Below are 26587 nucleotides of genomic sequence, written 5' to 3' on the forward strand. Positions count from 1 at the left end.
ACAGGTTCCTAGTATTTGGTTCAAAGTTTTGTATTGGGTAAGGGTGGGGTGGGGGGGCCTGTCAGAGTAGGGAAAACAAAGACCAAGCTTCCACAAGCAGGTGTATTTCATGTTTCTTATTTTAAAAGTCAGACTGCCTGTTCTAGTCTGTGCCCAGGACCACTGAACCCAAGGGCAGGCAGACCTTGATCTGTCATACTGTGCAGAGATGAAGGCCTGTGATGCACCCAGCAAGTCTATCGGCACCATTTCCCTGAGGCCATTTGCTCCCTTGGTGTCTCTGTGTTACGTTTTGGTGATTGTCACAATATTTCAAACCGTCATGGACGTGAGGCTGAGTGAACTCGGAGTTGGTGATGGACAGGGAGGCCTGGCGTGCTGCGATTCATGGGGTTGCAAAGAGTCAGACACGACTGAGCGACTGAACTGAATTGAACCAGCAAAAAGATCATGACTAGCTGGAGATGCAGATGATAGTTACATTTTTAGTAATGTATTTTTCTCCTTTCTTTCAGGCCCTGCCAAGCCTCATTTGGGATCTTCGTTCCCTGACTACAGGTGGAACTCGTGCCTCCTGCCAAGGAGGCATGGAGTCCTAAGCACTTGACCCCCAGGCAAGTCTTGGAATAACATTTTTTAAGTGGGGTGTAGTTACTGTTTTACACTCTCTTTTGATGTGGTCCATTTTTAAAGTCTTTATTGAATTTGTTACGATTTGCTTCTGTTTCTGTTTGTCTAGGCTGTGAGGCATGTGGAATCTTCATTCTCTGACTAGGGACTGAAGTGGGGTCCCCTGCATTGAAAAGCGAAGTCCTGACCACAAGCAAGTCCTAGTTGATCTGTCTGTCTCGACCAACAAGTGCAGGTTGCTCAGAGACACTACTATTGCACGCCCAACAGTGAGCAGACAGTGTTCAGGTGCGTCAGGAACCACTGCTCCATCGCAATCCTCACTTCACTCCGGTGGCCTCCCTTCGATGGCTGGCAGACTGGACAGGGGAGAGCAGTAACGGCATCTCCACTGCGGAAGCTCCCCTGCCCTGGGGACAACCACCGTGCACAACCCTGGGGCCAGAGGCTGGGCTCCAGGGCCGTGCCCTTGCTGTCTGTCAGCTGGGGGCCAGCCACCCCAGCCGCTGAAGGCCACCGTGCTCCCAGCGCTATGAGCCCTCCCTCTAGGACTAGCGATGCAGGCCAGTCCCCCTCACATGGAGAAAGGGTCTCTGCTGTCCACACCCTTGTCCACCTGTACAGTCCAGGGTCACTTCCCATCTCCTGGTCTTCCAGCTCCCCTCTGCAGAGGTCCCCCGTCCTGAGGCCCCATGTCCACAGGCCTCTGACCACTCTCTAACAACAAGTTTAAAGATGAGCTTACAAATGCAGGCCTCATTTCATGTATACCTGCCCACTGCCCTGGGGATATTTTTAGCAAATCCTAGATATTTCGTGAATTTTTCAGCCTATTTCTCTACAAGGGCTCTTAAGAAAGAAAAACAAAACCCCTCTCATCTTCCCTAAAATGTTACCTAATTTCTGACGTCAGCACTCAGGTGTCCACAGAAGCTTTGGCATCTCGAGCCCAGAGCCCTTCCCAACCTCTCCCGGCACCCGTGTGTCATTGTCCCGGTGTGCCCATCCCCCTGGCCAAGCTGCTGGTTCCCTGGCACCTGCCAGCAGTGACCAGCAGGGCCACCACCAAAGACCAGATGTCACACGCCATCACGCTTGCCTGCCGTCTCTAGACAGGGACCTTTTCAAGACATTGTGGTGTGGAAGTGGCCAGACCCTCACCTACCCATGTGTCTCCAGTGCTGGGCCGGCACCCCAGGGGCTCATAGCTCCTGGCTGGTCTCACGGGTCACCCCATGTGGCTGCACCCATCCAAGGTGCCTGGTCTGACAGCACAGTGTTGAGGACAGAGCTCCCGTTCTGGCGCTGGCCACTCAACCTTCTAATATCCAACCATACCTGTGTGGCCAGAGCAGGACCCTGACACACAAGCCATGGCAGGTGTGCAGAAAGCTGGGCTGAGCTGGGGTCGGGGGTGGTCAAAGACTCACTTCCTGGTCGCCCTGCCACCAGGAAGGAGAGAGACCAGGAAGTTGCAGCAGGCCCACCCTGGGGTCTGCGGGGAGGCACCCACCTTGTAGTGCCCGTTGTTGGCAGCATCGTGCAAGGGTGTGTCATCATCCAGGCCCTTGGTGTTCACCTCCGCACCTGCAGCCAGCAGCTGCTTCGCGACATCATAGTAGCCCCGGTTACAGGCCTCATGCAATGCCGTCCAGCCTGGAAACAGACACTCAGCACGTATGTGACTTAACCCTCAAGGCCACTTCCACCTCGGGTGGCACCGGAAACTCTAAGGACAGGTGCCCAGCCTGGGTGTTCTTTCCTGGGGCACCTCTGGGTTGCCCATGACCGCTAGCGGTTAACCCTATAGACTAGGAAGCTGTGAAGGGTCCGGACAGGTGAGCAGTATCATCACACGGGAAAACAGAGCAGGCCGTGGGTTTGGACAGGCCTCTGTGCAGCAAGCCACCCCAGGGACTGGTCCCAGGGTCTTGGAAACATTCAAGGTAGCAGCTCTTAAAATATCAGTATTCCTAAATCAGGTTTGGGTCAGACATGTGGGGATCATGCTCAGCAGGTGTTCCAGTGTTCCAGGCCTCCTGAGGAGGTAGCTCTGGGCACACAGGAGAAGGAAGAGGGTGCTGTGTCAGAGTCTGCCCTGGTCCCACCCTCCGAGCGCTCACCCGCAAAGTCCTTGACATTGACGTCTGCCCCCTCGCTGATAAGCTCCTTGATGCGCCGGGCGTCCCCCCGGATGGCCGCCCGGTGCAGGCGGGTCTCCCCACGCTCGTTCCTCTTGTTCACTTTATCTTTGGTTTTTGAGGCAGAGTTGGGCGTCCCCTTCTGACACACTGTTGACTGAGAGGGGTGCTTTGGTGTCATGTCCACTGCAGGCCAAGGAGAGGATGGCAGAGGTTAGCAGGCGGAATCTGCCACCGTCCAAGGGAGGGCCGCCCCCAGCCCTGGACCTCCTGGGCTCACCTGGGCTGTTGGCGGATTCCTCGGCCGTCATCTGCATGAGCAGAGCCACCTGCTGGCGCTCAGAGAGAGGGTAGCCGGCGCGGATCCCAGACAGCCCCATGCCGAAGAGCAGCCCGGCCTTGCGGGTGACGGGCTCCTTCCTGATCCGCTTCCGCTCAGGACCCTGCTTCTCTGTGAGGCGTGGGGGAGAGAGGGGACACTTCATGCCACGGGGCCCTTGACCCCGGAGCCTCACCTGGCCGCGCGGGAACGGAAGGGGCAGCTGGCGGCACACAGGCCGCCCGGCATCACCTCTTCCGGCAGTAACCGTGCTGGGAACACGATTCCAACACCTCGTCACCAGCCACTGAAGCCAAGCCTGGCCCCCACCGACCATCCACTGCTCCAGGTGCCTCCCCAGACCGTTCCCTGCACGCCAGGCGGCGGGACGGCCGACCCGAGTCCCCGCTCACACAGGACGGGCCTCGGTCTAGCAACTGCTCGCGCCTGTGGTCCAGGGCCTCCGCCCCACCCGCCTCCAAAACAGTTCAGATGTAAAATGCAAACACAGTTTAGAGACCCATGGAGAGGTCAAGGCTGACTGGGCGGTACTGTACCTTTCTTCTTGCTTCTAGGAGCCTCCATCTCATGCCATGGCGCTTCGAGGAGCGAACCAGCCTTGCAGTACCACGGCGTGGACTGAGCTGGAGGCATCTAAAGGCATCAACACAGAGCACTAACAAGATACGGGGCCAGCCCGGTGCCCCTCAGCCTCCTCACGACAAGCACTGCGCTCCTCGGGCCCCTCACACACACCCTGGTGGCCGCAAACAGCCACAGTGCCCGTGTCTTTCACGGGGCAGGGGCGATGGAGAGAAAAGCACTCCGACTCCTGGGATCAGGAGCCCAAAAAAAAGCTCATGGGAACCGGGGATCCACCAAGTCTCAGATCCCTCCCCTGCGTCCCTGTGTGTTCCAGGGGAGCCCCTGTGTGGGGTGTCCTAGGTCATGGGGTGCAGGCCACCGGGTCGCCACTGGGGGCCATGCTTGAGAGGTTCTCCCTGCACCCCTGGACTGGGTCAGACCCCAGAGAGAGGCAACGTCGCCACTCCCAAAACCACATACCTTTACCACTCACCACCTCAGGCCCTGCAAGTATATCACTTTCCATGTTCTTAAGAGTTTTCACTGCTACTTCCTTAAACTGCTTGTTTATAAAAACTACAGCTGTGACTTGCTGACAGTGCTCATCTGTGTCTTATGTGATCACTCCCCAGGCTACCCCACCAACTACTGATTTTTAACTATCCCACAAGGCAGAGGCCCAAGAAAGGAAATTCAGAAAAGATGCTCCTTATCGTTGACCAAGAGCCCTGCTTCCCCACAAGCTGTGAAGGCAGTGAGGAGGGGGCGGCGCAGGGGACCCAGCCTTGCACCGGGCACAGCTGGCAGAGCAGGGACCTGGTGGCTCCAAGGAGTCCTGAGAAATGAAGCCATGGTGGACAGCAGTCAAGCCGCAGGGCCCGGCCCAGAAGCTACGCCACAACTGAGCAGCCACACGGATCTGTCTGGGCACAGCCTCACAACATGGAAGGGCGGCCCTGGGTGTCAGAACCCGAGTCCCGAAGGGCCTCAGACAATCGAGGTGTGTGGCCTCCCAAGGGCTCCTGCCGAGGGACAATGCAGACGCGAATTCCCCAGAGACAAGAACAGAAGCACAGCCTCCCACCAGGCTGCCCTGCCAAGTTCGCGAGGTCACCCTGGAAGCACACAGACCAGTACCACTCCTCTCCTGCTGCACAGAGGTCTTCGGGACAGAGGCCGTGCCCATGACTGTAAGACACCAGAGAAACCTGGCAGAAGGGCCACAGCTGACTCTGTCTTCAAGTGGCTGTGCAGGCAGTGACACCCAGGGCCGGGGTGCGCCTCGAGGGCTCCACCTGCACAGCTGTTAGTGGCAGCTGAGAAGCACCTGCTGCCCAGACACTGACCCCAGTTGCAGGGCAGGGCCCTGGGGACCCAGGCCTGCAGTCTCAGGAAGAACGAAGGCCACCCACAGGTAGACCAAGCACATGGCAGGCAGGACCCCACCCTAGGGGATGGGAGAGCTGGAGGGCTGAGGCACCCCAGCAGGAGTCCTCAGGTGCCGGGTGTGAGGAGCTCTCACCCCACAGGTGGAGGTTTCCCAAGGCTTAACACAAAGGAACCCCTAAATGTAATCCCATCTCCTGAGATGCTGGCTTCTCCACACTGAAGTGCAGTTTTTTTCTACAGGTGCAGCGGGTGCCAGTATCTAGAGGAGCCCACGTCTGGCTGGGCTGCGAGTCCCGGATGGAGTGGGCACCCCCGGAAGCTTGGCCACAGAGGAGTGGAGGCTGGGGTGCTGGCGCCATAGGAGGGCCCACCTGCCTGACCGCCATGTCCTGTCAGCACACGCCCACCCCAGAAAGACCTGCAAAGCCTCCTTCCTGCCCTGTGTGACGACCACAAGGACACGGCAGAGGAAGTGTCCCAGGCAGTGGCCACTCCCCTTGGTGCTCTGCTACGGTTTTGTTTCTTACATCCACCCAGAAGCAAAACAGAACCTACAGAAGCCCAGATGGCAGGTGCCAAGTTAAGAGACATGGATACTGACAGGTGCGTGTGAGCAGCAAGGGCAGGCCAGGGGGTGATGTGCGGGGGCTGGAGGCGCCGTGCCCCGCTTCTATGGAGACATGCCTCTTCCCAGGCTGATGAGGGGGTGGTCTCGTGAGCTGAATGTCCCCTCACCACTAGGAAAGCATGACTATGTGACCTGACACCCTGAGTCTCAAGCTTGGTCATCTTGCTGGTCCTCTGTGAAGTCGGCGCAGATTTATCATCTCTTCCTGGGACGTGGTCACCCAGCCGCAGCTGCAAGGATTCCAGCAGCCTTCAGGCCTTCGCTGGTGTCCCAAGAGGCCTCTGGAAAATGGCTCTGCTCCCCCTACAACTGCCCAGCTGGGGCTGTGGAGAGAGCAGCCCTGAGCACCTCTGTTTCATAACTTGGCATGCAGAGTTGTGCTCCCTGACCCCAGCAGAACTGACAGCAAGGACGCAGAGTTTCGAGAAGACCTTGTGAAACCAGGGCCACCTCTGGCTTTCGGGCAAGCTTGCAGATGCCTCCGCCTCCACATCCCCCGGTTCTACCTGACACTCTAAGTGGGCCGTTCTCACACCTGCACAGCCACTGGGCGACTGTGTGTTCTTCCAGAGCCAGGCTGGATGCCCCAGCTCCCTGCTGCGCCTCAGCGAGGGTGCCAGCACTGGGAGGGCTCACCGCCTGCTGCCTGTGTGGCTTCCCAGTGCGGGAGCCCCGTCCTCTCCAGGACGCCATCTGATCTCAAGCCGGCTTCCCTGTGCAGCCCCTCCTGCTGCTGCCACCTGGGGGTCTGTCCTCGCTTCCACCTCTCCAGACAGAGTGGACAACAGCTGTTTCCAGCAGAGGCCATCCCGCAGGGGCAGGATGGCACGAGCCTGGGAGATCACACGGACCCTGAGCGAAGGATGGCGTCCTCCAGCCCAAGGTATCATACAGCAGGCAGGCTGTCCTCAGCCTGTCGCTGCCACCAGAAGCCTGTGTCTGCGGCACAGGGTGAGTCCCCATCATCACACAGTCCTAGGCTTCCCAGCAGAGGAGCCTCTCTGGAGACTGGTTTGGCACAACAGTGGGGAATTGATGACCCTCTCAGATGTCACCACCACCTACACTCTGCCCTGAAGGGTGGGTGGGCATCCACAGTCCCCACGAAGTCACAGGGCTCAGTCGGAGCAGGCAGGAGGTGGGGTCAGTGCCAGGACCTGCCATCCTGACAGTGTCCTATCTCTTGGTCTCAGAAGCACACGGTCCACCATGCAGGACAGAGTCACAGACAGGCTCCTGACCAAGCAGCCAGCCTGGGCACTGTCCACACGTGACGGGTCCGCCTGTCACGCTCCAGCCCTCTGGTGCCCCGGGCCACCACAGGCCTGTCTTTCAGGCTGCAGTGAGGACCTGCTTCCTTCCGGTTTCCTGGTGTCTCCTTTAGTTTAAAGCAAATCACCATCACTGACCAGCGAAAAGGAGACCTGGGGGCCTTCAGTACGTCCTTGACCTGAGGGGGCACGTGGGGGGCAGTCTTTCTCCTCCCCATTCCTGACTAAGGCTTCTTTAGCGCCTGGCAAGGGCGACAGAGCGTGATCAGGAGGCCAGGGTCTGTGAGGTAAGGCTAGCATGAATGGACCAACAGCAGGGCTTCCCAATCACCAACCCCAGCTTTCACTCCAGCAACACCTGCAAACTGAACCAGGACTCCAGCAACACACGGACGGGCCACCCACTCTGCTGGTCCAGCCCATCTGGAGGCCTCCAAGCACCCCTCAGGCCCCCATCCCCAAACCCTGGCGACCAGTAGGCAGAGCAGCCACCTGACCCAGACCAAGTGGGCCCAGCCACACCCTCCAGACTCAGCCCGAGATGGAGCTGGCCAGTACCCCACACCAGTCCTGCTCTCACTGGGGTCCTGAGGACTCCAGGGTCATGGCATGGGTGGCTCTCAGAGCCACCTGCTTTGGTCCATGCCCAGCAGGTGGCCAAGCGCCTGTGTGGTCACACAAGTGGCCTCCAGCACTCAGCAGGGCATGTTCTCAAAACTTCAGAGCCCAGCACATCCCCCCAGAGCAGGCCCTGCCCCTCAAGGAAGCCACGTGCAGCCACCTATGTCCCCGGGTGGAGGGAGTGAGACCGTCGTGAGACTAAGCAGGAAGGCTGCTGTGTGGTGGTCAGGTAGGTGTGTGTAGAGTTAAGCTCTGGAGAAAAAAAAAAAGAATAATCTGAAGCAGGTCCCAGTCCCACCAAGACTGGCACTGGGCAACGGCAGCGGGCAGGAGGATGCCCCTTCCACACTGTCCTGGGTGCATGTTCTCAGCAGGCCAGCCCCCGGGGCAGGGGGCGGGGGTCTGGGGCACAGCTGAGGAGACGCCGCTGGTAGCTTGGAACCAGGCTGCATCTCCCAGCAGAGGGCGCTGGAGGGACGCAGGCACGCAAGAGGGAGCCCCGGCTGCAGCGGGCAGGGATGGGGATGACCACAGCCCCTGGCCTCTCGGGGAGGACATAATCCTGCCCAGATGGCTGCTCACCAGGAAAGGCAGACGGGTCAGTGACCAGGGCTGCGGGTGAGGTGCTCAGTACTGACTCGAAGGACATGACACTCCCTGTTACTGGAGTCTGGTTTGCCCCATGAACAAACCAAACAGGTAACAGAGCTGCGCGGTGGGCCCCTAGGGGTCACAGGCAGCTCATACCCTGCTGTTGAAGGGTCACTGGTCCAGTAGGACCCGTCCCCAAATGGGCGATGATGACCAGGAGGAGGGTGAGTGCTCTGTGTTGGGCCTCTGCAGTCACCCCACAGGCCTCATGCTGAGGTGCTCCCAGCCCCCGGCCGCCCCCTCCTGGGGCAGCAGTCTTCCTGTGAGTGACAGGAAGGCCTTGCAGGATAACACTGAACTGCAGATGCCCAGCATCCAAGAAGCCTGAAACCAAACAGCAACACTGCGCCCTGCACAGACCAGGACTGGCCAAGGCGCTCAAGCCTAAGCACGTGTCTGGGCCAGCCTGTGTCCTCTGCACCACGCCTGACCCAGAGGATTCCTGAGAGGATGCCGATGACTCCCTGTGAAGGACCTCATGGAGGCTGGACCACCTTCCCAGTAACCCAGTCGTACCCCAGCTGGCACCACCAACTCCACCACCCTGCACCACCCGCTTGCAGCGCATGAGCCCATGTGCTTACTCAGGGCTGGGAGCCCAGGGGTCACATGCTGGCCGGGGCGGGGGGGGGGGGGGGCCGCCTGTGGGGGGGCGGTGCCTGTGCAGGAGCTTGAGGAGGAAAGAGACTCCTTTCAGGCTTCTCCCTCTGCCACTTCTCCCAACTTTCTCCCGTCTGTCTCATTTCTGTGCCTGTACTTGTCCTGTGAGCTGATGCAAATTCTCACACAGCAGGTGGAAGCAAGACCCCTCACGGCGCCATGGATTCGCCCATGCTTGCCCCTGGCTCAGGGGCCTGCCCTCAGATGATCGGCAGGCTGGGAAGGCTCCAGCCCCAGGGCCAAGAGGAGAGGAGTGAGCTGACCAGCAGTGGGGCCAGGTTCTTGCCTGGACCCAGCTCGTCCCTGTGCAGCTCAAGACGGAACAGCCCTGGAAGCACGGGCACCACGCGGCGGTCTCCGGTCCTCCTGCATGCGCTCCACCGCACGTGAGGGAAGACGGCACTCGCTTCTGCCCATTTCACAGTACCCTTTGGCTTTTACTTCAAACAACTGGGTTAATTCATGTGCGTCGGCAGCCCTGAGGGGAACCCATTTATCCTCCCATGTAAAGCTCTCCAGAGGCTGAACAGAGTGCAGGTGCCTGGGAGTTCAGAGGAAGAGGAGCTGGTGGTCACACACACACGGTGGACAACACGGGAGGCCCCTGGGCCGGGGCGATTCTCTGCAGGAAACCTTCCCTATTGGCTCCCAGTCACCCTGCCATCAGTAAAGAGTCTCGCCCAGCACCCCTCCCAGGCCCTCAAGAAGGGCCCCCGCAGTCAGCGCGGAGCCCAGGCTGCGAGGGTGGGCGAGCGCGGTACCTGTGTCCGAGTCCTTCTGCTCTCCATTGGCCCCCGCGGTGAAGGGCAGCTTCCTCTTGGGTGCGCGCTCTCTCACCTCCTTCCCACCATCACTGCGGTCCAGCTTTGGGGTCTTGGTTAGAGAAACTTTATCTTTGTCCTGGAAGAGAAAGTAACACCTTCAGACAGCGTCCCCAAATTAAAGCTTCAATGTCCTCACATCTACAAGGACTTCACTTCCTGTGTCAGGAGAACACACCTCATACTTGGCAACGGAGCCTTCTACCCACCACCCATGGCACTGCTCGTGGGATGGACTCGGAGGTGAGCAAGCATACCTTCAGAGAGGCTTGACTAATGGCGCCCACTGTGCGCTGTAAAGCCTCCCACTGGACAGAAGCATGTCTGCCCAAGACAATGGGCTCCCCTTTGCGTGAAGCCTGGTCTCTCCTCCTGCCCACGGGCAGCCCCCTGTCATCTCTGGCCTCACTACAGGCCTGTGACCCTGCGGGGGGCCCCAGGGTGGGCGGCCCACCCCAGCGCAGGAGCTGGCCTGGACGGTGGTGGGGTGTGGTCATCACTCCCAGCCCTGCTGGCCTCCCGGCAGGCTAAGGGCCCAGAAGCCCAATCCAGCCCCATCCTGGGAAGTTCAGTCACGCGTCTGCCTTGGTGTCACTATCTGCAGAACCGGAGGTGATGCCTGCCTCGTGGGAGGGGTGGAGGGCTCAGACTCCACAAGGCCCCACCCAGAAAGAGCAGCACGCAGAGCCCTGCAAGTGGGGTGGGACGGGGCACACTCGGTGGCACCTCCGACTACGCAGTGCCCAGCTCACTGGCCCACAGGGCGCCGCACAGGCCATTGGGCTCGCGCTGACATGGAAGACAGCACTGCTACCGCCATGCGGCTCCCTTCCCCAGCGGCAAGCTTTCTTTCTGGAATCCTCCCCACACACACCACCTTCGCAACACTGAGGCACTCAGGTGATACTGGCAGGGTACACCGAGGCCTGAACGCTGCACAGCCTCGTCTCCTGGGGCCCCAACAGCCCTCCGGTCTCGGGAGGTAACAAGACACCCTCAGTGACCAGGGGTCCTGCCAAAGCACACCACAAGCTGCAAGGGCATCTGGAGTGTGCAGAGGGGCCTGCAAGCAAGGCCCAATACAGGCCCGCCTGTCCCCACCTGCACCCCACCCCCGCCGGAGAGCAGACCCACCAGCTAAGCCCGAGAAGCCTCAGCACCTTCCCACCAAGAAACTCCTGGCCCAGCCGATGACTCTCATCTTTAGACAGAAAAAAGATAATCCAAATCAAAATGTTTCAGAAATTCAAAACATTTGAAAAATGAATGTAATTCACATTAAGAAAATAAAGTACAGAAATCACGACCTTCTCAACTGCAGAAATGGCCTGAGTCGTCCTGACACCACCGCCCAGGTCACTGTGAGAAGGGTGTCCTCACTTGACACAGACTCCGCTACAAAAGACAGGGTTCAAGGCGAGAATACCTATAATCACAACTGCTGAAAAACAAAACCACTTTTTTAATGAGCAAAAGAATACGAGCATGCACTTAAAGTGCCTCCACTCTAGCACAGCCGTGGGTGGGGGCGCCCAGCCGGACAACAGCCTTGGGAGGTGGCTCCTCCAGTCAGAGCAGAGTCCCCCCAAACCCTGATCTTCCTGAGGGACAGCAGGATTGGACACCTGAAAGAATCATGAGGAACATACAGTCCAACTCTTCAGATTGGTGAGTGGGTGAGGGAGGCTGCTGGACAGAAAGTGGGCGGTTCCTACACACTACAGACAACCAGGAAGTCACGCTGAAGCAGGCCATGTTAATATCAAGAGACATCAAACACACAGGAATAAACCTAACAAAAGATGCTCAAGGCCTCTATGCGGATGACAAATATCCCTGAGAACAGAAACAGGACTGATAAAATGGAGGCCACTTGTGTTCATCACTGTTAACCCAGCACATCTCCCAAACGCATCTTTGCATTCAGAGCAGTCAAAGCCCAGCAGATCAACCAGCTTTTCCAAAATGTACATGGAAACCAAAGGTACAAGAATTAACAAGGACAATGCTGGAGAACAATGAAAGCGGACAAGTTAAATTACCAGGCACCAAGATCACACAACAGGTGGCCCTAAGCTACAGGCCAAATGTCCAGAGCAAAGAGCACAAGTGAGCCCCACCTGACCACCACAATCCAGGAGGAACGGACAGCCTTCCAGTGACAGTGACCAGGTGGACATTCATGGGAAGAAAATAAACACTGACCCTCCTTCACAGCTCAAAACAAAACTGAGTCCAGACGGATCACGGAGAGCCTGTAGACAGTAGGAAAACCCCTGTCTGTCTACAGACATCACTGAGTGTCAGCATGGATTGGGTCCACCTCGACCAGGTTCTGCGGAGCAGAACTTTGCAGTCACTTTGAAAAGTGAAAGTAAAGTTGCTCAGTCGTATCCAATTCTGCGACCCCATGGACTGTAGCCTACCAGGCTCCTCCATCCACGGGATTCTCCAGGCAAGAGTACTGGAGTGGGGTGCCATTTCCTTCTCCAGGGGACCTTCCCAACCCAGGGATCGAACCCGGGTCTCCCGCATTGCAGGCAGACCTTTACCATCTGAGCCACCAGAGGAGCCGTCATTTTGACCAACTAGTAAACCCTATCTGTCACCTCTACAGAAAACCCCTCAATGTACGTGTGTTCACATCCCAGACCTGAATCCGCACAACGGAGGTGGAGCTGAACATCCATACAGCGGATACCACGCAGCCCCAGAGGGAAAACCTCCTTCTTGACACCAAAAGCCTATCCACGAGAAAGCAGCAGAAATTCCTGCCACGGGTCCACATGCCCTGTGGGCGGGGAGGCATGGTTAGCGCAGAGGCTTGACGGGGGCGGGATGGCCCCCAAGGACACTGGCGGTGCTGTGAAACCTGGTCTCGATCATGATGCTCCCAGGTTCTAGAAATGAAAGGTGCAGTTCTACTTCAATCAAACTTGAGTACCCAGCAGCTGGCTAACAGCGTGCAGAATACACCGTGCACACTGCTTTGGGCTGTGGGCTTGCCTCCTCATGCCCGCTGCCACACCCCTGGGCACTCCTCCACAGACACCCCCCAACCCAAGTCTGGGTGCTCATTGCTCTCAAGGTGGGACCCATCCCTTCCCTCATGGAGTCTGCTGTGGGCACGTGTGGCTGTCACACAGCTGTGCCCGGTGAGCACAGGGAGCTACAGCCCAGGTCCTGCAGAGCGGGGCAGGGTGCAGCCTGGACTGGGAGCAGAAGGGGCTCACACTGGGCACAGTTGGTTCCTTGAGGCTTTTTCTCCATCCCTTCTGTGCCTCACAGACAAGCAGTGGTCCCCAGGCAACATCTGCCTCACAGGTCATGGGGACCACAGGAGTCCATCCAGGATGGCAAAACCCTGTCCCTTTGCTGCCACCAGAAAGCCTGTCTGGGGCCCTCCCTGGTGGTCCAGAGGTTAAATGAACACTCTGCGCTTCCACTGGAGGGGGTGCAGGCTCAACCCCTGAACGGAGAACTAAGATCTGGCAGACCCCTGCCCCTGCCGCCCTTCCTGGGCTTCAGCATCTGCACGTGGATCCTGAGAACCAGCGCGCCTACAGTTTCCCAGCATTCAGAGGAGCAGGGAGTCTGAGGCCTCGTCCAAGACCTGCTTGAAAGCCACGTGATGAAGCAGCATCAAGCCACACCCAGCTTCCACATGAGGTCATCTGTGCACCGGCCCCTCCTCCTGGACAGGAGCCAGGGTACGGGCCACAGACCACCTTCGCAGGTGGCTCTCCCTCGGGAAGGCTGTGAGTCTGGGATTCTGCAGACCAGCCTGGAGGGGACACTGGGGTCACGGTGCGTGGAGCACACGGCACACCCCCGAGCCCAGGGCGCCAGCACGTGAACAGGACACAAGGGTGCAGGCCGACATTCTGTTTCCTGTTCACACTGGGCCAAGCAAAACCGCGAGTCCAGTTGCCCAGCAGCATCTCGGTTACGACCGCTCACACGGCCTCTGTCACGTTTGGTCTGCCCACAGCTGAGGTCAGAACCCGGGGTCCTGGGGTCTCTCAGACAGGCACCAGCTTCTGTCCATGGACCTAGTGCTGAAAGCACTCTGCTGCCAAACGACAAACACATCCTCCAGAGGAAGCTGGTGCCGTCGTCCACAGCCACCCAGACCACGGCAGCTCCTCCCACGCTGGCCCCAGAGAGAGCCCAATGCCAGCGCTCTGCGCTGGGACAAGCAGAGCAGCCCAGGCGGGCGACACCCAGGTCTGACCCCGCACAGATGTGGGAGCTCACCTTTTTCCCGGGCTGCTTCTCCACCATGTCGCTGCTCAGGGAACGCTCTTCCTGCTGTGGGGTTCTAGAACACCCACCCTTGGGCATCGTTTCTCCTCACTGGGCCTTCATTCACGCCGCCATTGCTTCATCATCAACCGTCTGCTTCAAAACAAAGGACATGGGATTAAGGTTCGGTGACCCCACAGGAAATCCAGGCACCTCCAGCCAGCGTCGCACGATGCATGGTGCAGTGGCTCTTCTGCAGGGGTCCCCTCCCCCATCAGGGCCAGAACAGGGCTTCTCCTGACATACTACCCAGTGGCCAGCCCGGCAGGGCACTGTCTACACCGCACGATAGAGAACACGGCGGGGCCTTCGGGTTCACATGGGAGTCCAGCTACCAGGCAACTAGAGACCCCACTGCATCGCATGGAGTTGGTCAGTCCCCCCACCCGCCTCCCCGCAGAAACCCAGCGGAGGCTCTGCCCGACTCGACGTCTCACTACCGTGGGCTGCTCCCTGACCGCCTGGCAGGCGCCAGCCTCTCTCTGCACCTGTTTACGAGTCTCTTCTGCCTGCGGCCGCACTGACCCAACCCAAGCTGAGCCTGCCGGGCATGGACAGTGCCGCACATCCCGTCCATCACGTCCAGGCTGTTCACTGTGTTTGGCAGAAGGAACAGGGAAAAGAAGCATTGCTCTGTCTTCCTGACAGTGCCCTCCTCAGCCCTCATCCTCACAGTCAGAGAGAGCATGTCACACCAACCAGATCACACCCCCGGGGGCCTGCCGTGCTGGACGAGGGTCTCACACAACTCACCAGAATTAGAATCAAAATCAGCCTCTGCTCTGAACAGCTTTGCAAACATGCTGTTCGGAAGCATCTGGATTGGGAGCACCAGCCTCCCAAGAACCTGTCTTCTGTCTCCATGTCAACCGATAAAGAGTTCACAAAGGAGCCCCAGCTCGTAACTGGCTGCCACAACCTGGTGGCACAGCACTGCCCGAGGGCCCAGGTTTGCCTCCGCACATCCCAGGGCTGCGGCCGGAAATGACATTTCCTGTCTATAATTGAAACTGGGAATTCCAAGCTTTCCTCTACTCTCCTACTACAAAACTGGACCATCTCAGCCTGAACTATGGCATCTCAGAAACTGACTCAAGACAGTGGCTGAAGCTCCACACTACCTGGGAACTCATCAGTAATGTTTCCATAAAAACTTAAAAGATTATGCAGAAGATAAATTTTTTAAAAACTCACTGCCTAGTCTCAAGATGAGAAAAATTGAGCCAAGGAGCCCTGAGACACTCGCCCCTCTTGCTCCAAGACATGGGTACCTCTGAGTGTGTGTGACACCTCACAGATCCATGAGTCCTGGACCCTGATCTCACGGTGTCCAGACCAGGAGGGCATGCAGAGGCCAGTCCACACTTTTCATGTACTCGTCTCAGTACATGCCCTGTGGATCTGAATTGCACAAAGCCAGGCCACTCTTCACTAATCTTGTTTCCTTTTGTAAAATAGTTACTTTTCAGTAAAGGTCTACTGTGGCGAACCCTCAGGCATGCGAGGATTCAGGCCCTGCCACTGAGCACCTGTGGGGCGACCCCGGGCCCAGGGAGAAGCGGGAGGACTTGCTGTCGGGAGCACAGTCAGGAAACCACACAGTGATCCCTGTGTAGAAGCCACGTGGGCAGGAGTAAAGTAGGGAAAAGTCTCGTGGAAAGAAGGAAGGAACCCTGCTAATAAACCTAACGAGGAAAGCAGAGAACCTCAAGTTCCATAAATAAATATTAATTTAAAAAATTAACGTCACAGTTTTTAAAAAGCTGAAGAACAGTGCTGACACAGCCTGACGCTGACATGGGCCCCCCACAGGCCGAGCCCGTGTGCAGGTGAGCTGCATTCCCACCGAGGAGTACAGTGCAGAAACAACAGTGATCCCCCCACAGAACCCACAGACCGCACGAACATGCCCTGGACGACAGACAGAACACCTCCGCAGCCTCCAGGTAAAGACGACGCCTGCAGAGCCAGAACACTGACCATAACGGCCAAGCCTGCAAATTCTGACACCTGGAAAGCAGCACGTTTTGTTCGTTAAAGGTCGCCGTCCCACAGGAGAAGAGGGAGCTTCCTACACACGCACCTGCCAGCAAGCCCTTAGTCAACCTCTGCAGAGAGCACCCACAAACCAGCAAGCCAGAGAGTAGACGTCCACTGTGGAAATGGACGCGAGACTTACAGCCCCACCACACAGGCCCCAGCGGCAACTGAGTCACACAGGCCCGCCCGTCTCACAAGTCACGGGGGGAAAGGGCATACTGTCTGTCTGCCTGACTGAGGCGACAGGACGGCTAAGACTTCGAGCGGTGATCGCTGTAAAAGTGTGGAGGGGAGTCACGCCTGGGAGTGTGACAGGAGTTTTCTACACAAAGGCCACACCCACGTGCACTTCGTGAGAATGAGATCCTACGTTTTTATCGATACTTTGCAGACTTTTAGATGTTATGTTACATTTCACAGTAATAAAGTTTAAAATGCTGGTTATGGACAGACTGCACCCTACGAGGTCATCAGAAAGTGGGGGGCTGTTTGCCAGGCTCTGTTCCAAGACCATCTCCCTTCAGGGGGCCCCATGCCTCATACAGAAGGGCAGTCACTGGACACAAGGGGCAGCAGCTCAGGGCTCCCAGGCTGCAGGGAGACCTGCCCCTTGCACAGAGCACACGACAAGCCACTGTTAACTGCGGCCAGAATGGAAACGAAACCTGATCACACAGCTCTAGGAAGATGGGGGGTGAAGGCGCTGGAAACACAGGAGGAAAAACAGCCATCTTACATAGAAGGGACCAAGATGCACCGGAAATGCAGAAGACAGGGACAGGCTGATACCCGCCTGAGAACTCAGGTGACCAAGAGCATAGGGGGCAAGTCCACACACCTCCACGGCTGATCCACGGAGAAAGAAAGTGACAGAGATGGACCAAGAGACAAAAGCACAAGCCAGAGGAAGACCAACCTGAAGACCCAGAGGAGGACAGCTCTGGAGAGAGACAGGACAGGGAAAGTGGCCCTGGATGGTCCTGCAGCACTGCCAAAAGCCGGGGACACAAAGCCCACCCACTAGGCAGCTGCAGGAAAATGGGGAGAAGAGCCAGCATCAGGTCCAGAGTGACCCCTACAGGGTCACCACGTGGAGAAGGTGACCAGAGAGGGTGGGCAGTGACGCCGGTGTCAGAAACCTGCAAACCTGGTTCAGTGCTTGAAAACTAATCAACACAACCCACCACATCAACAGGTCAGGGAAGAAGAATCACCCAGTCCTAACAACTGATGCAGAAAATGTGTCTGGCGTTCAAAGCCCAAGACTTTGAGGCCCAAGCCCTCAGCACCACAGGGTCCAGGAACCCCTCAGAGAGAGGAGGGGCGTGGACAGCACCATCAGCCAGCATCGCCCTGACAGTGAGACACAGGACACGCCTCCCTCCCACTCCTGCTTCTGGACATCGTCCTTGAAGCACCAGTCAGCGAATGAGGAAGAAAAGGGGGGAAAGAGACAAACTAACTGGGACGGAAAATAAAACATTCTACTTGATAATGACATGACTATCTATCTAAAAAATTGCAAGAAATCAACCAAAAACTCCAAGATACAGTGAGCTCAAAGAGGCTGCAAAATAGCATAGCAACACACAAAAATCCACCTTGTGTCTGCTAACTAGCAAGAACATGTAGAAACAACAAAAACACAGTATCATTAACAAGCGCTCCAAATAATAACGGAATGCTCAGGTATGCATCTTAAAAAAAAAAAAACAAAAAAAACACCTATAACAACCTGTACAAATTTTAGGAAAAACAGTAGGAGAAATCTTTGAGACCTCAGGTAGGCAGCATTCTTAGACACGACACCAGCAGTGCCATTCATTCAAAAAGGGAAACACCCGTCCTCTGCATCTCAACCAAACTGAAAGCCGCCCAGTGAAGACTGATTTATAGGATGAAAGGACAAACTGCCCACCACAAGTCAGACAAACGACAAACATCCAAACAGAAAAGCACAATAGACACAAGCAGACTTTTCACCAAAGGAGAAACACAAGCATGAGAGGGACTCTGGGGACATGCCCCGAGATGCAGCTCACCTCCTGCGGGTTTCCTGGCCATACCCGGCCCCACCACTGCTGCAGCATGTTCAACAGCCATGTTTTAGAAAGTGGAATAGCCCACAACACAGAGTACCAGGAGGCAAAACACTCACATCTCATGAAAGTCACCTGGGAGCACGTTTCCAGGGTATGTTAAGGGCAAAGACAGAAACAGACTGTTTTCCTCACAATGAGAAGCTGTCAGGACATTGCAGAAACACTGGCCTAAGTGGGTAAGGACAGAAATCTGTTGCTTTTCTATACACTAATAATTAACTGTCAGAAAGAAAAAACCCATTTTGAATGGCATGAAAGAATACCTAGGAATAGACTTAGCTTCAGAGATGAAAGACCTACACGGTAAAAACTATAAAACACTGGTGAAGGAAATTTGAAGGTGATATAAAAAGAATGGAAAGATACCGTGTGCTCTTGAGTTGGACAAATTAATACTGTTAAGATGGCCACATGACCCAAAACAATCTACCAGTTTAACGCAATCTCTATCATAATATCTATGACATTTTCCACACTACTAAAACAAATAACCCTAAAATTTACACAGAAGCACAAATTTTGCCAAATTGCCAGGCTGCTTTGTGTGGCCTGTAGGAGCGTGGTTCTCCAACCAGGGATCACACCTCTGCCCCTTATCCCGGGAGCACAGAATCTTAACCACTGGATGGTGAGGGAGTTACTGCCAAACCAGCCCTAAGGGGAAGGGACAAAGCTGGAGGAATCCTGCTCCCTAACTTGAGACTAGCCTCTAGAGCTCCAAAAGTCAGAACAGTATGGCTCTGACAGAGAGACAGACATTTAGACCACAGACCAATGTAACAGGACAGAGACCCAAAAACCTACTGCAATCAATCTATGACGAAGAATACACATGGAGAAAAGACAGTCTCTTCAACAAGTGGCCCTGGGAAAACTGGACAGCCATATGTAAAAGATTAAAGATTAGAACACCTCCCCACACCATATACAAAAATAAATTAAAACGGATTAAACACCTAAATATAAGACCACAAACCATACACCTCCTAGAAGAAAACACAGGCAGAACTTTCTTTGACGTTTAAGTCATAGCAATGTTTTTTTGGATCCATCTCTAAAGGCAAAAGAAATGAAAGCAAAAAAAAAAAAGGTATCTAAGTAAATTTTAAACTTTTGCACAACAAAAGAAACCATAAAAAGGCCAACTTACTGAGAGGAAGAAAACACCTGCAGATGATCTAACCAAAAGGGGTTAGTATCCCAGTGGGATAAACATGAACCTCCTGGCAGTCCAGTGGCCAGGACTCCACACTTGCACTGCTAAGGACACAGGTTCAGCCCCTGGTAGAGGAATTGAGACCCCACAAGCCACATACTGTGGCCCTATGTGTGTGTATATATATAGATATATATAATATAGGTACATATAATACAGATATATGTGTATATTACATGTAAATATACATATAACATACAAAGAATTTAGACACTGAAAACATTTTTTAAAAAATCAGAAAACGGGCAAAAGACCTGAATAGACATTTTCCAAAGAAGACACACAGATGACCAACAGGCACACGAGAAGACGCTTCACGCGGCTAATGACGAGAGAATGTAAGTGAGAGCCGCAGTGCGGCGCCGCCTCACACTCTTCAGAATGGCCGTCATTAAACCGCAGATACTAAGGGCTGGGGAGGAGGTGGAGGAGAGAGCCCTCACGCACTGTTGGTGGGAGTGTGGACTGGTGCGGCCGCTGTGGAGAACAGTATGAGGTTCCTTAAAAAACTAAAGGCAAAATTATTATATGACCCAGCAACTCCACTCTGGAGTATGTCTGGAAAAAACAAAAATACCAATTCAAGATGATACATGCACCCCAGTGTTCACAGCAGCACTAGTCAGAATAGCCAAGACTCAGAGACAACCTAAGCGCATGCGCACGCGCACGCGCACACACACACACACACACACACACACACACACACACGATGAACTACTATAGCCAAGACTCAGAGACGACCTAAGCGGACATCTACAGATGAATGGACAAAGAAGAGGGGATGCGCACGCGCGCACACACACACGATGGACTATTACTCAGCCATAAAAAATGAAATTTTGCAGCAACATAGATGGATTTGGAGAGCATTATGCAAAGCCAAGTAGGTCAGACAGGCAAAGACACACACTGCATGATACCACTTCTATATGCAATCTAAAACATACAACAAACTGGTGACTTGACTCACAGATGTCGAGGACAAACCAGCGGTCACCAGCAAGCAGACGTAAGGCAGAGGGGCAGGAGAGAGGTGTGGGCTTAACAGACACAAACTCCTGTGTGACAGAAATTAGCTGCATGGACGCACTGTACGGCACAGGGGATGATGGACAGTGCCCACAGTCACCGCACTGGAGCCTGGTCTATAGAAGCACTGAACCACTGCCGTGTACACCGGGAACATACATGACAACGTGGCAAATCAAGTATGCGTCAGTGAAGGAAAACAAAGAGCCTTAGTTTCGTGACTGGGCAGGAAGGTCTGTGCTGGAGACCCCGGGACCCAGCGGCCTCACGGCAGCTCACCCAGGCCCCCAGCCGCCCCAGGTTGTCACATGCAGAATATGGGCAGCAAGACCCAAGTCAGCGGGAAGCTGGACGCTGCCTCTGCTGTGATCACTTTATCACAGCATGGCCGTGCCCCGGCCCCCGTGACACCCTTAGGCAGCCCTTTCATCAGTTTCTAAATGAAGATGTGATGGCAGCTTCACAGGAAACGTGACACTCTTCCAGCCAGTTGGTTCGAAAAAGCCTTAATTGTGACTTTTGATGATTGGTTTCCGGCCAGGTGACCAGGCAGCCAAGCGGCTTGAGGACTCAGCACCACCATCCTCAGGCGTGGGCAAGGCCCAGGGTCGAGACGAGGACACTGCCTCCACCAGCCCAGAGCAGCCTGGCTGAACACACACACACACACGCACGCACGCACGCACGCACGCGCACACACACATGAGCACACACACACGAGCACACAGCACACAACCTTACAGTCTGGGCCACCAGCCCCGTGAGAGTGCTAACACCTCCCCTGGCACTTTCCCGCAAGGCTTGGATAACAGCCATCACCACCGTGGGAAACAAACCCCAGGAGCCCCAAGGCATCCGGCCTACAAAGGGTGCCTTCCAAGGAAGAAGAGGGGCCGCCTGCCCAGAGCCGGGGCCTCTGGAGGCCCTCCCGCTCTGCACAGCCCTGTGCCCCCAAGATGGCCTACGCCACTGGACAAACTGAAGGACGGCTGACAGAAGAATTCTGTACAAGCCTAACATGTTGGACATAAAGGGACATCTCCCCGTCAGGAAACTAGGCAGAGGGATGGACACGGAGCAGAGCGCCAGGGCAGGAGATGCTGCCCAGCCTCGCATGGTGGCGCATGGCGATCACAGGCCTCTGGCTGCAGAGTGGGGTGCCGTCTGGGCAAGCCCAGGAGGACCCGCCGTCTGCCCCCTCTTCCTCCGGGGGGCCCGGTGCCCACGCACAGGTGACCGAGCAGGGGTCTCTCCGGGGGTCTGGTCCTACAGCCCACATGCCCCACGGTGCATTCCCGCAGAGCGTCCTCACTGAGGACACGCGTCGCCCAGTCCCCCACTCTTCTAGAACTGCTTTTTTAAACGGCCGTTCATGTCAGCCTGCTGGGCCCTGTGCTCTGACAGTGCGCGCACCCCGTGTGGCCGGCAGCACCTCAGCTGGTTGTCTGCTAGGCCTATGTGGACTTGGAGAATTTTAGGGAGAAGACTGCAGGTTGGCCTCTGAGCAAGCCTGGGAGGGTGCCTTGCTTTTTGGTAGCTTTTTTCTACAAAACATTTGGTTTTAGGAAGCAGAGTGTACATGGACACAGTGTTTCCAGCGCAGGTAGGTCCTGTCCAGGCTGCTGTGAGTCTGGCAGCAGTGTCCCCTCTGACAGATGGCTGGGCCAGGGTGGCCTTGGCCCCAGGAAAACCTCAGCAGCACGTGACAGGGGCAGCAGCCTTAGCGGTGCCTGGCTTGGACAGGTGGACATACATGCAGGGCTGCAAGCGTGTCATCGTGGGGCCCAGCGGAGGACACGTCTGGGGAGTGCTCACGCCTATCCTGTGACACCGTGAGAGAGGGTGCTGCTGCTGCACCAGGAGGCACTCGCAGCTGCATTCGCGTGTCTCACGGCAGAGGAGCCTTAGAGATGGGTTCACCAGGTCTGGGCTCCTGCTGCAGGCTGAGAGCAAAGGCAAGAGGAGGAGGCTTCTTGGCAGGTTTGTCCATGTCACTGGGCAGATGTGAGCACCCACCTTGCGGTGGGCAGTGCTCCGCTGGGCCCCATGACAACACCCCTGTGCTCTGCATGTCTGCTTGTCCAAGCCGGGCACCGTCAAGGCTGCTGCCCGCGTCATGTGCTGCTGAGGTTTTCCTGGGACCAAGGCCACCCGGGCCCAGCCATCTGTCAGAGGGGACACTACTGCCAGACTCATGGCAGCCTAGAAGGGGCCTATCTGTGCTGGAAACAGTGTCCACATACACTCTGCTTCCTAAAACAGAAAGCTCTTTGTAGAAATAGAAAAAGGCTACCAAAAAAACGATCATCTCTGCTTTCCTTACATTTAAATAATCGGCTGGTTATTTCCCTCTTTTAATAGCAAGGTTTGCCAGGGGGATGCATGGAACAAAACAAGCCTAGTGAGTTAACAAATAAGTCATCCAGAAATAAACCCATAATGAAGCCGCCTCTTTTGCCCCAAAAGTCACCATCAGCCAGCCTTGGGGATGAGGGACCAGGGAGGGACACAGTGTCCTCAGCTCCCGACATGTCACTGTGGAACTTGAGCAAGGAGACGTCGGCTGACCTCTCAGAGCAACTGCACTGGCCGAGACCTTCTAAATACAGGTCTGGCACCACAGACAGGAGCTGTAAGCGCACACCCCAGCCTCAAGCCCTGCTCGTAGTGACCCTGTGCCTTTGTGACACTGGGGGCGTGGCCTCTGCCTCCCCTGAGGGCCTGGGGGCCCTTCCCGGGCACTGGCACCGCTCACTCGGAGCAGGACACATGCTGACCGTGGCAGACGCTTGCCCAGCCTCACCTCCTCCCTGGAGAGCCGGCTTTGGCAAAACCCAAGAGAAAGCCACTCCTGGGTAGAGCAGTGGAGCGCATAGAGAAACAGTGATTGTTCCTTAGTGAGAGCACTGAGAATACAGGGGAAACGCATCAGCCCAAACACCCCACTTCCTGTAGGAGGGGTCCTTGTGCATGACGGCTGGAAACTGCAAACAAAGCGTGTCCACGACTCAGTGAGCGGCTGGGAGCACCCGGCACACGGAGCACCACAGTGGTCCCTGCAGGTCACGAACAGCTCTCTTGATGGGCTGAATCCCAGGTGAGCACACTGACGCCACACACCTAAAACCTGTGTGTTTACAAAAGAAAAACCCCACGTTTCCCTCCAGGAGACACTGGAGGGAGCTGACTGGCAGACCCCAAAGGTCTCTCCATGCGGCACTTGTGAGCGCAACCTGACTGGGTAAAAGGGAACCAAGTGAGGGTCTCGAGGTGCTCTGAGTAGACCCTCGCCCCAGCGCAGGCATCCTGATGAGGGAAAGGGGACGGCACCGTGGCCATAAGCCCAGGAAACTGGGGGCGGCCAGGGCCTCTGCTGGGCCTGGCGAGGGGTGTCCCACCAGCACCCCTCCTCCCAAGTCTGCCTTCAGAACTGAGGACGCGCTTGTGCCGCGCCTGCTGCCTGGCGCCGTTACTGCGGCCTAGGGACTTAACACACCTATGCAACAGTAACCGGCCACACGCTCCCCCAGCTTCCCCCCCATGTCCTGTGCACCGGGGCCCCTCAGGCCCCTGGCTTCAGGGTCACCTCCACCTGAGGAAGGCCCCAGGCCTGGCTCTCTGGCTGCTCCCCTCGCGTGGGGAAAGGGACTCTGAGCGTAGCTAGTCCGAGCCAGGGAGTGGTTATCACAGAACCTGGGGTTTGTTTACAGCAGATTAACAACATTCTCAGTTTAGCCCAAAGCAAGAGGCTGGTCATTTGAAAAGACCCTGATGCAGGGAAAGAGTGAAGGCAGGAAGAGAAGGGGACGACAGAGGATGAGATAGTTGGATGGCATCACTGCCTCAATGGACATGAGTTTGAGTAAACTCGGGGAGCTGGTCATGGACAGGGAAGCCTGGCATGCTGCAGCCCATGGGGTTGCAGAGTCGGACACGACTGAGCAACTGAACTGAACTGAAGAGGCTGGTGGGCACTTACTGCTCCCTCCCTGGAGAAAAGGAACAGCTGGAAGGGGACCCAGCAAGGACTTCTGACAGCCCTCCCATTGCCAGTGCAGGCTTTCCTCCCCACGAGACCCTCCCTGGAGTCACCAGCATGTCAATACCTGTAAATAGTGGTCCTAGTACCTGAGGTGGCAAAGCCTGAGGTATTTCCCCAGCCCTAGAAGAAAGAGGGCCAATCCTGTGCCAGCTCTGACAGACACACTGAACGGCAGGTCACAGCTGCTCTGAGGTTTAAGACGGAAAGGCAGAGACCGTTGGGTGAGAAAGAAGCAGTTATAAGATAGTAGGATCTCGTTTTTGCTAAAATTCAACAGGTAATAATAAAATATAATTAATCCACAAAGCAAGAATCCAGAAAAGCGAGTAACACAGGGATCCTAGCGGGAATGTGTTTCTGGTCTTTTTTGTATTTTATAATCTCCCACTATGCACACACAGTGCCTCTGTCATCCAGTTAACAGAATCAAGCTGATGGAACTGCAAACTGCGTCCACAGACCTCATTTAATATTCTGTGTTTTACTAATCATTTTACCTACATAATATGGAGAAACTCTACGAGTTTGGCCCTAGGACAGTTATTTCACAGGCACTATGGGAATGAGTGTCCCAAGTGAGCAAGTGAGAAGCTCAGGGAGTCCAGAGTAGAACCATGCCCCACCCAGAAACCCCTCCAGGCTGGGAAGCCGGAGGCTTCCAGGGGACTCTGCCTGTCACAGGTCCCATTCAGGTGGGACAGGGACACGAGGTGAGGTCCGAGCACTGCGGTGAGAGCTGGAGCTGGGTCATAATGGGACCTGGGGACTCCCCTGGACACAAGCCAAGGTGTGCCAAGTGGCCAGCTTGGTTCCAACCGCAGCACCTGCCAATTAAAAACAAAACACAGGTACTTCCCTGGTGGTCCAGCAACTCCGTGCTCCCTATGCAGGAGGCTGGGGTTCAGTCCCTGGTCAGGGAACCAGATCCCGCATGCTGCAACTAAAACTTCCCTCAAGCTGCAACTAAGACCTGGTGCAACCAAAAGGAATGAATAAATAAATATTTAAAAAACACACACACACACAAAAACAATCACAAAAAACCTAAGAAACTTTAATTTAAAAAATTACAGGCTGGGCGAGCCAGTCGACAGCAGCAACTGAGGTCAGTTCTGCATCCTCAAAGCCCACAGCACCACTGTCTGACGCACATGTTCACAGTGCTGAGGTTTAGTTCTTTTCCAAACCATTCCAGGAATCTGGAGGGCCGTGAACACGTTTAAATCGGGTTGGTTGCTTTCGTGATTTCCTCACAGGAAGGATTTTCTGTCCTTGTCATCTTACAACAAAGTAACAATGGAGAAGCAAACAGAAGAGTATGAGGCGCAATTAAAGAACCACTGATGCGTCCATCGTCTGCTCATTTTGCCATATTTGGTCTGGAATGCATTATATAAAGTAATACATGCGTAGCTGCAGCCCCGATGAAGCCTGCTGTCTCCTCCTCTCTTCTCTGAAGATTTTGGATTCTCAGGCTAATCCTCACCATACATGTCTTCACACTCATGCTAACGCTACACTGCCAGCCTCTACACATGACGTGGTATTGTTACAGGAAACAGGTTGCACAGATCCTCATACACCTTTGCCCTCCAGAATGCTTTTGAGGATTCATCTAGGCTTCTGTTAAACGTAGTTCTACTTTATTATGACTGCAGTGTGGTATTTATTTTCTCTTGTTGACTGGCATTTGTGGTGTTCCAACTCTGGCAATACAAACAATGCTACAGTGAACACCCGTCTGCACTTCTGTACGTGTATACCTAAAAGTTTAAGGCTTACCACTAGAAATCAAACTACAAGAAACTAAATCCTTGTAAAAACCTGAAGCAGGACTTACCTGGTGGCTCAGTGGTAAAGAATTTGCCTGCCAATGCAGGAGACACAGGTTCGATCCCTGATCCAGGAAGACCCCACATGGTGCCTGGCAGTTACCAAACTAAGCCCGTGTGCCACAGCTACTGAGCCTGCGCTCTAGGGCCCAGGGGCCACAACTACTGAAGCCCGCTTGCCCTAGAGCCTGTGCTCCACGATGGAAGAAGTCACTGCAGTGAGAGGCCTGAGCACTGCAACTGACCCCCGCTCATCACAACTAAAGAAAAGCCCGTGCAGCAACCAAGACCCAGCACAGTTA

At 55.5% G+C, this 26587-nt stretch overlaps 1 protein-coding gene across 7 annotated transcripts in view; it reads right to left on the reverse strand.

Annotated features, from left to right (window-relative positions):
• ANKRD11 (ankyrin repeat domain containing 11) overlaps positions 1-26587 on the reverse strand; it is a 117438-nt gene that overhangs the window by 13061 nt on the left and 77790 nt on the right. For 5 of the 7 annotated variants that reach the window (XM_027977755.3, XM_060398284.1, XM_027977757.3 and 2 more), the window contains exons 3-7: positions 13974-14114; positions 9657-9795; positions 3052-3222; positions 2754-2957; positions 2144-2286 (exon numbers count right to left, since the gene is read on the reverse strand). In XM_027977755.3, coding sequence (XP_027833556.1) covers positions 2144-2286; positions 2754-2957; positions 3052-3222; positions 9657-9795; positions 13974-14060 — 744 coding nt within the window. In that variant the 5' untranslated portion in view covers positions 14061-14114. Of the gene's footprint in view, positions 1-2143; positions 2287-2753; positions 2958-3051; positions 3223-3647; positions 3745-9656; positions 9796-13973; positions 14118-26587 lie in introns of those variants that run through there. The other 2 variants (XM_027977756.3, XM_027977758.3) reach the window with 2 other exon arrangements.

The sequence above is a fragment of the Ovis aries genome, chromosome 14 (assembly GCF_016772045.2).
Source record: "Ovis aries strain OAR_USU_Benz2616 breed Rambouillet chromosome 14, ARS-UI_Ramb_v3.0, whole genome shotgun sequence".
Lineage (NCBI taxonomy): Eukaryota > Metazoa > Chordata > Mammalia > Artiodactyla > Bovidae > Ovis > Ovis aries.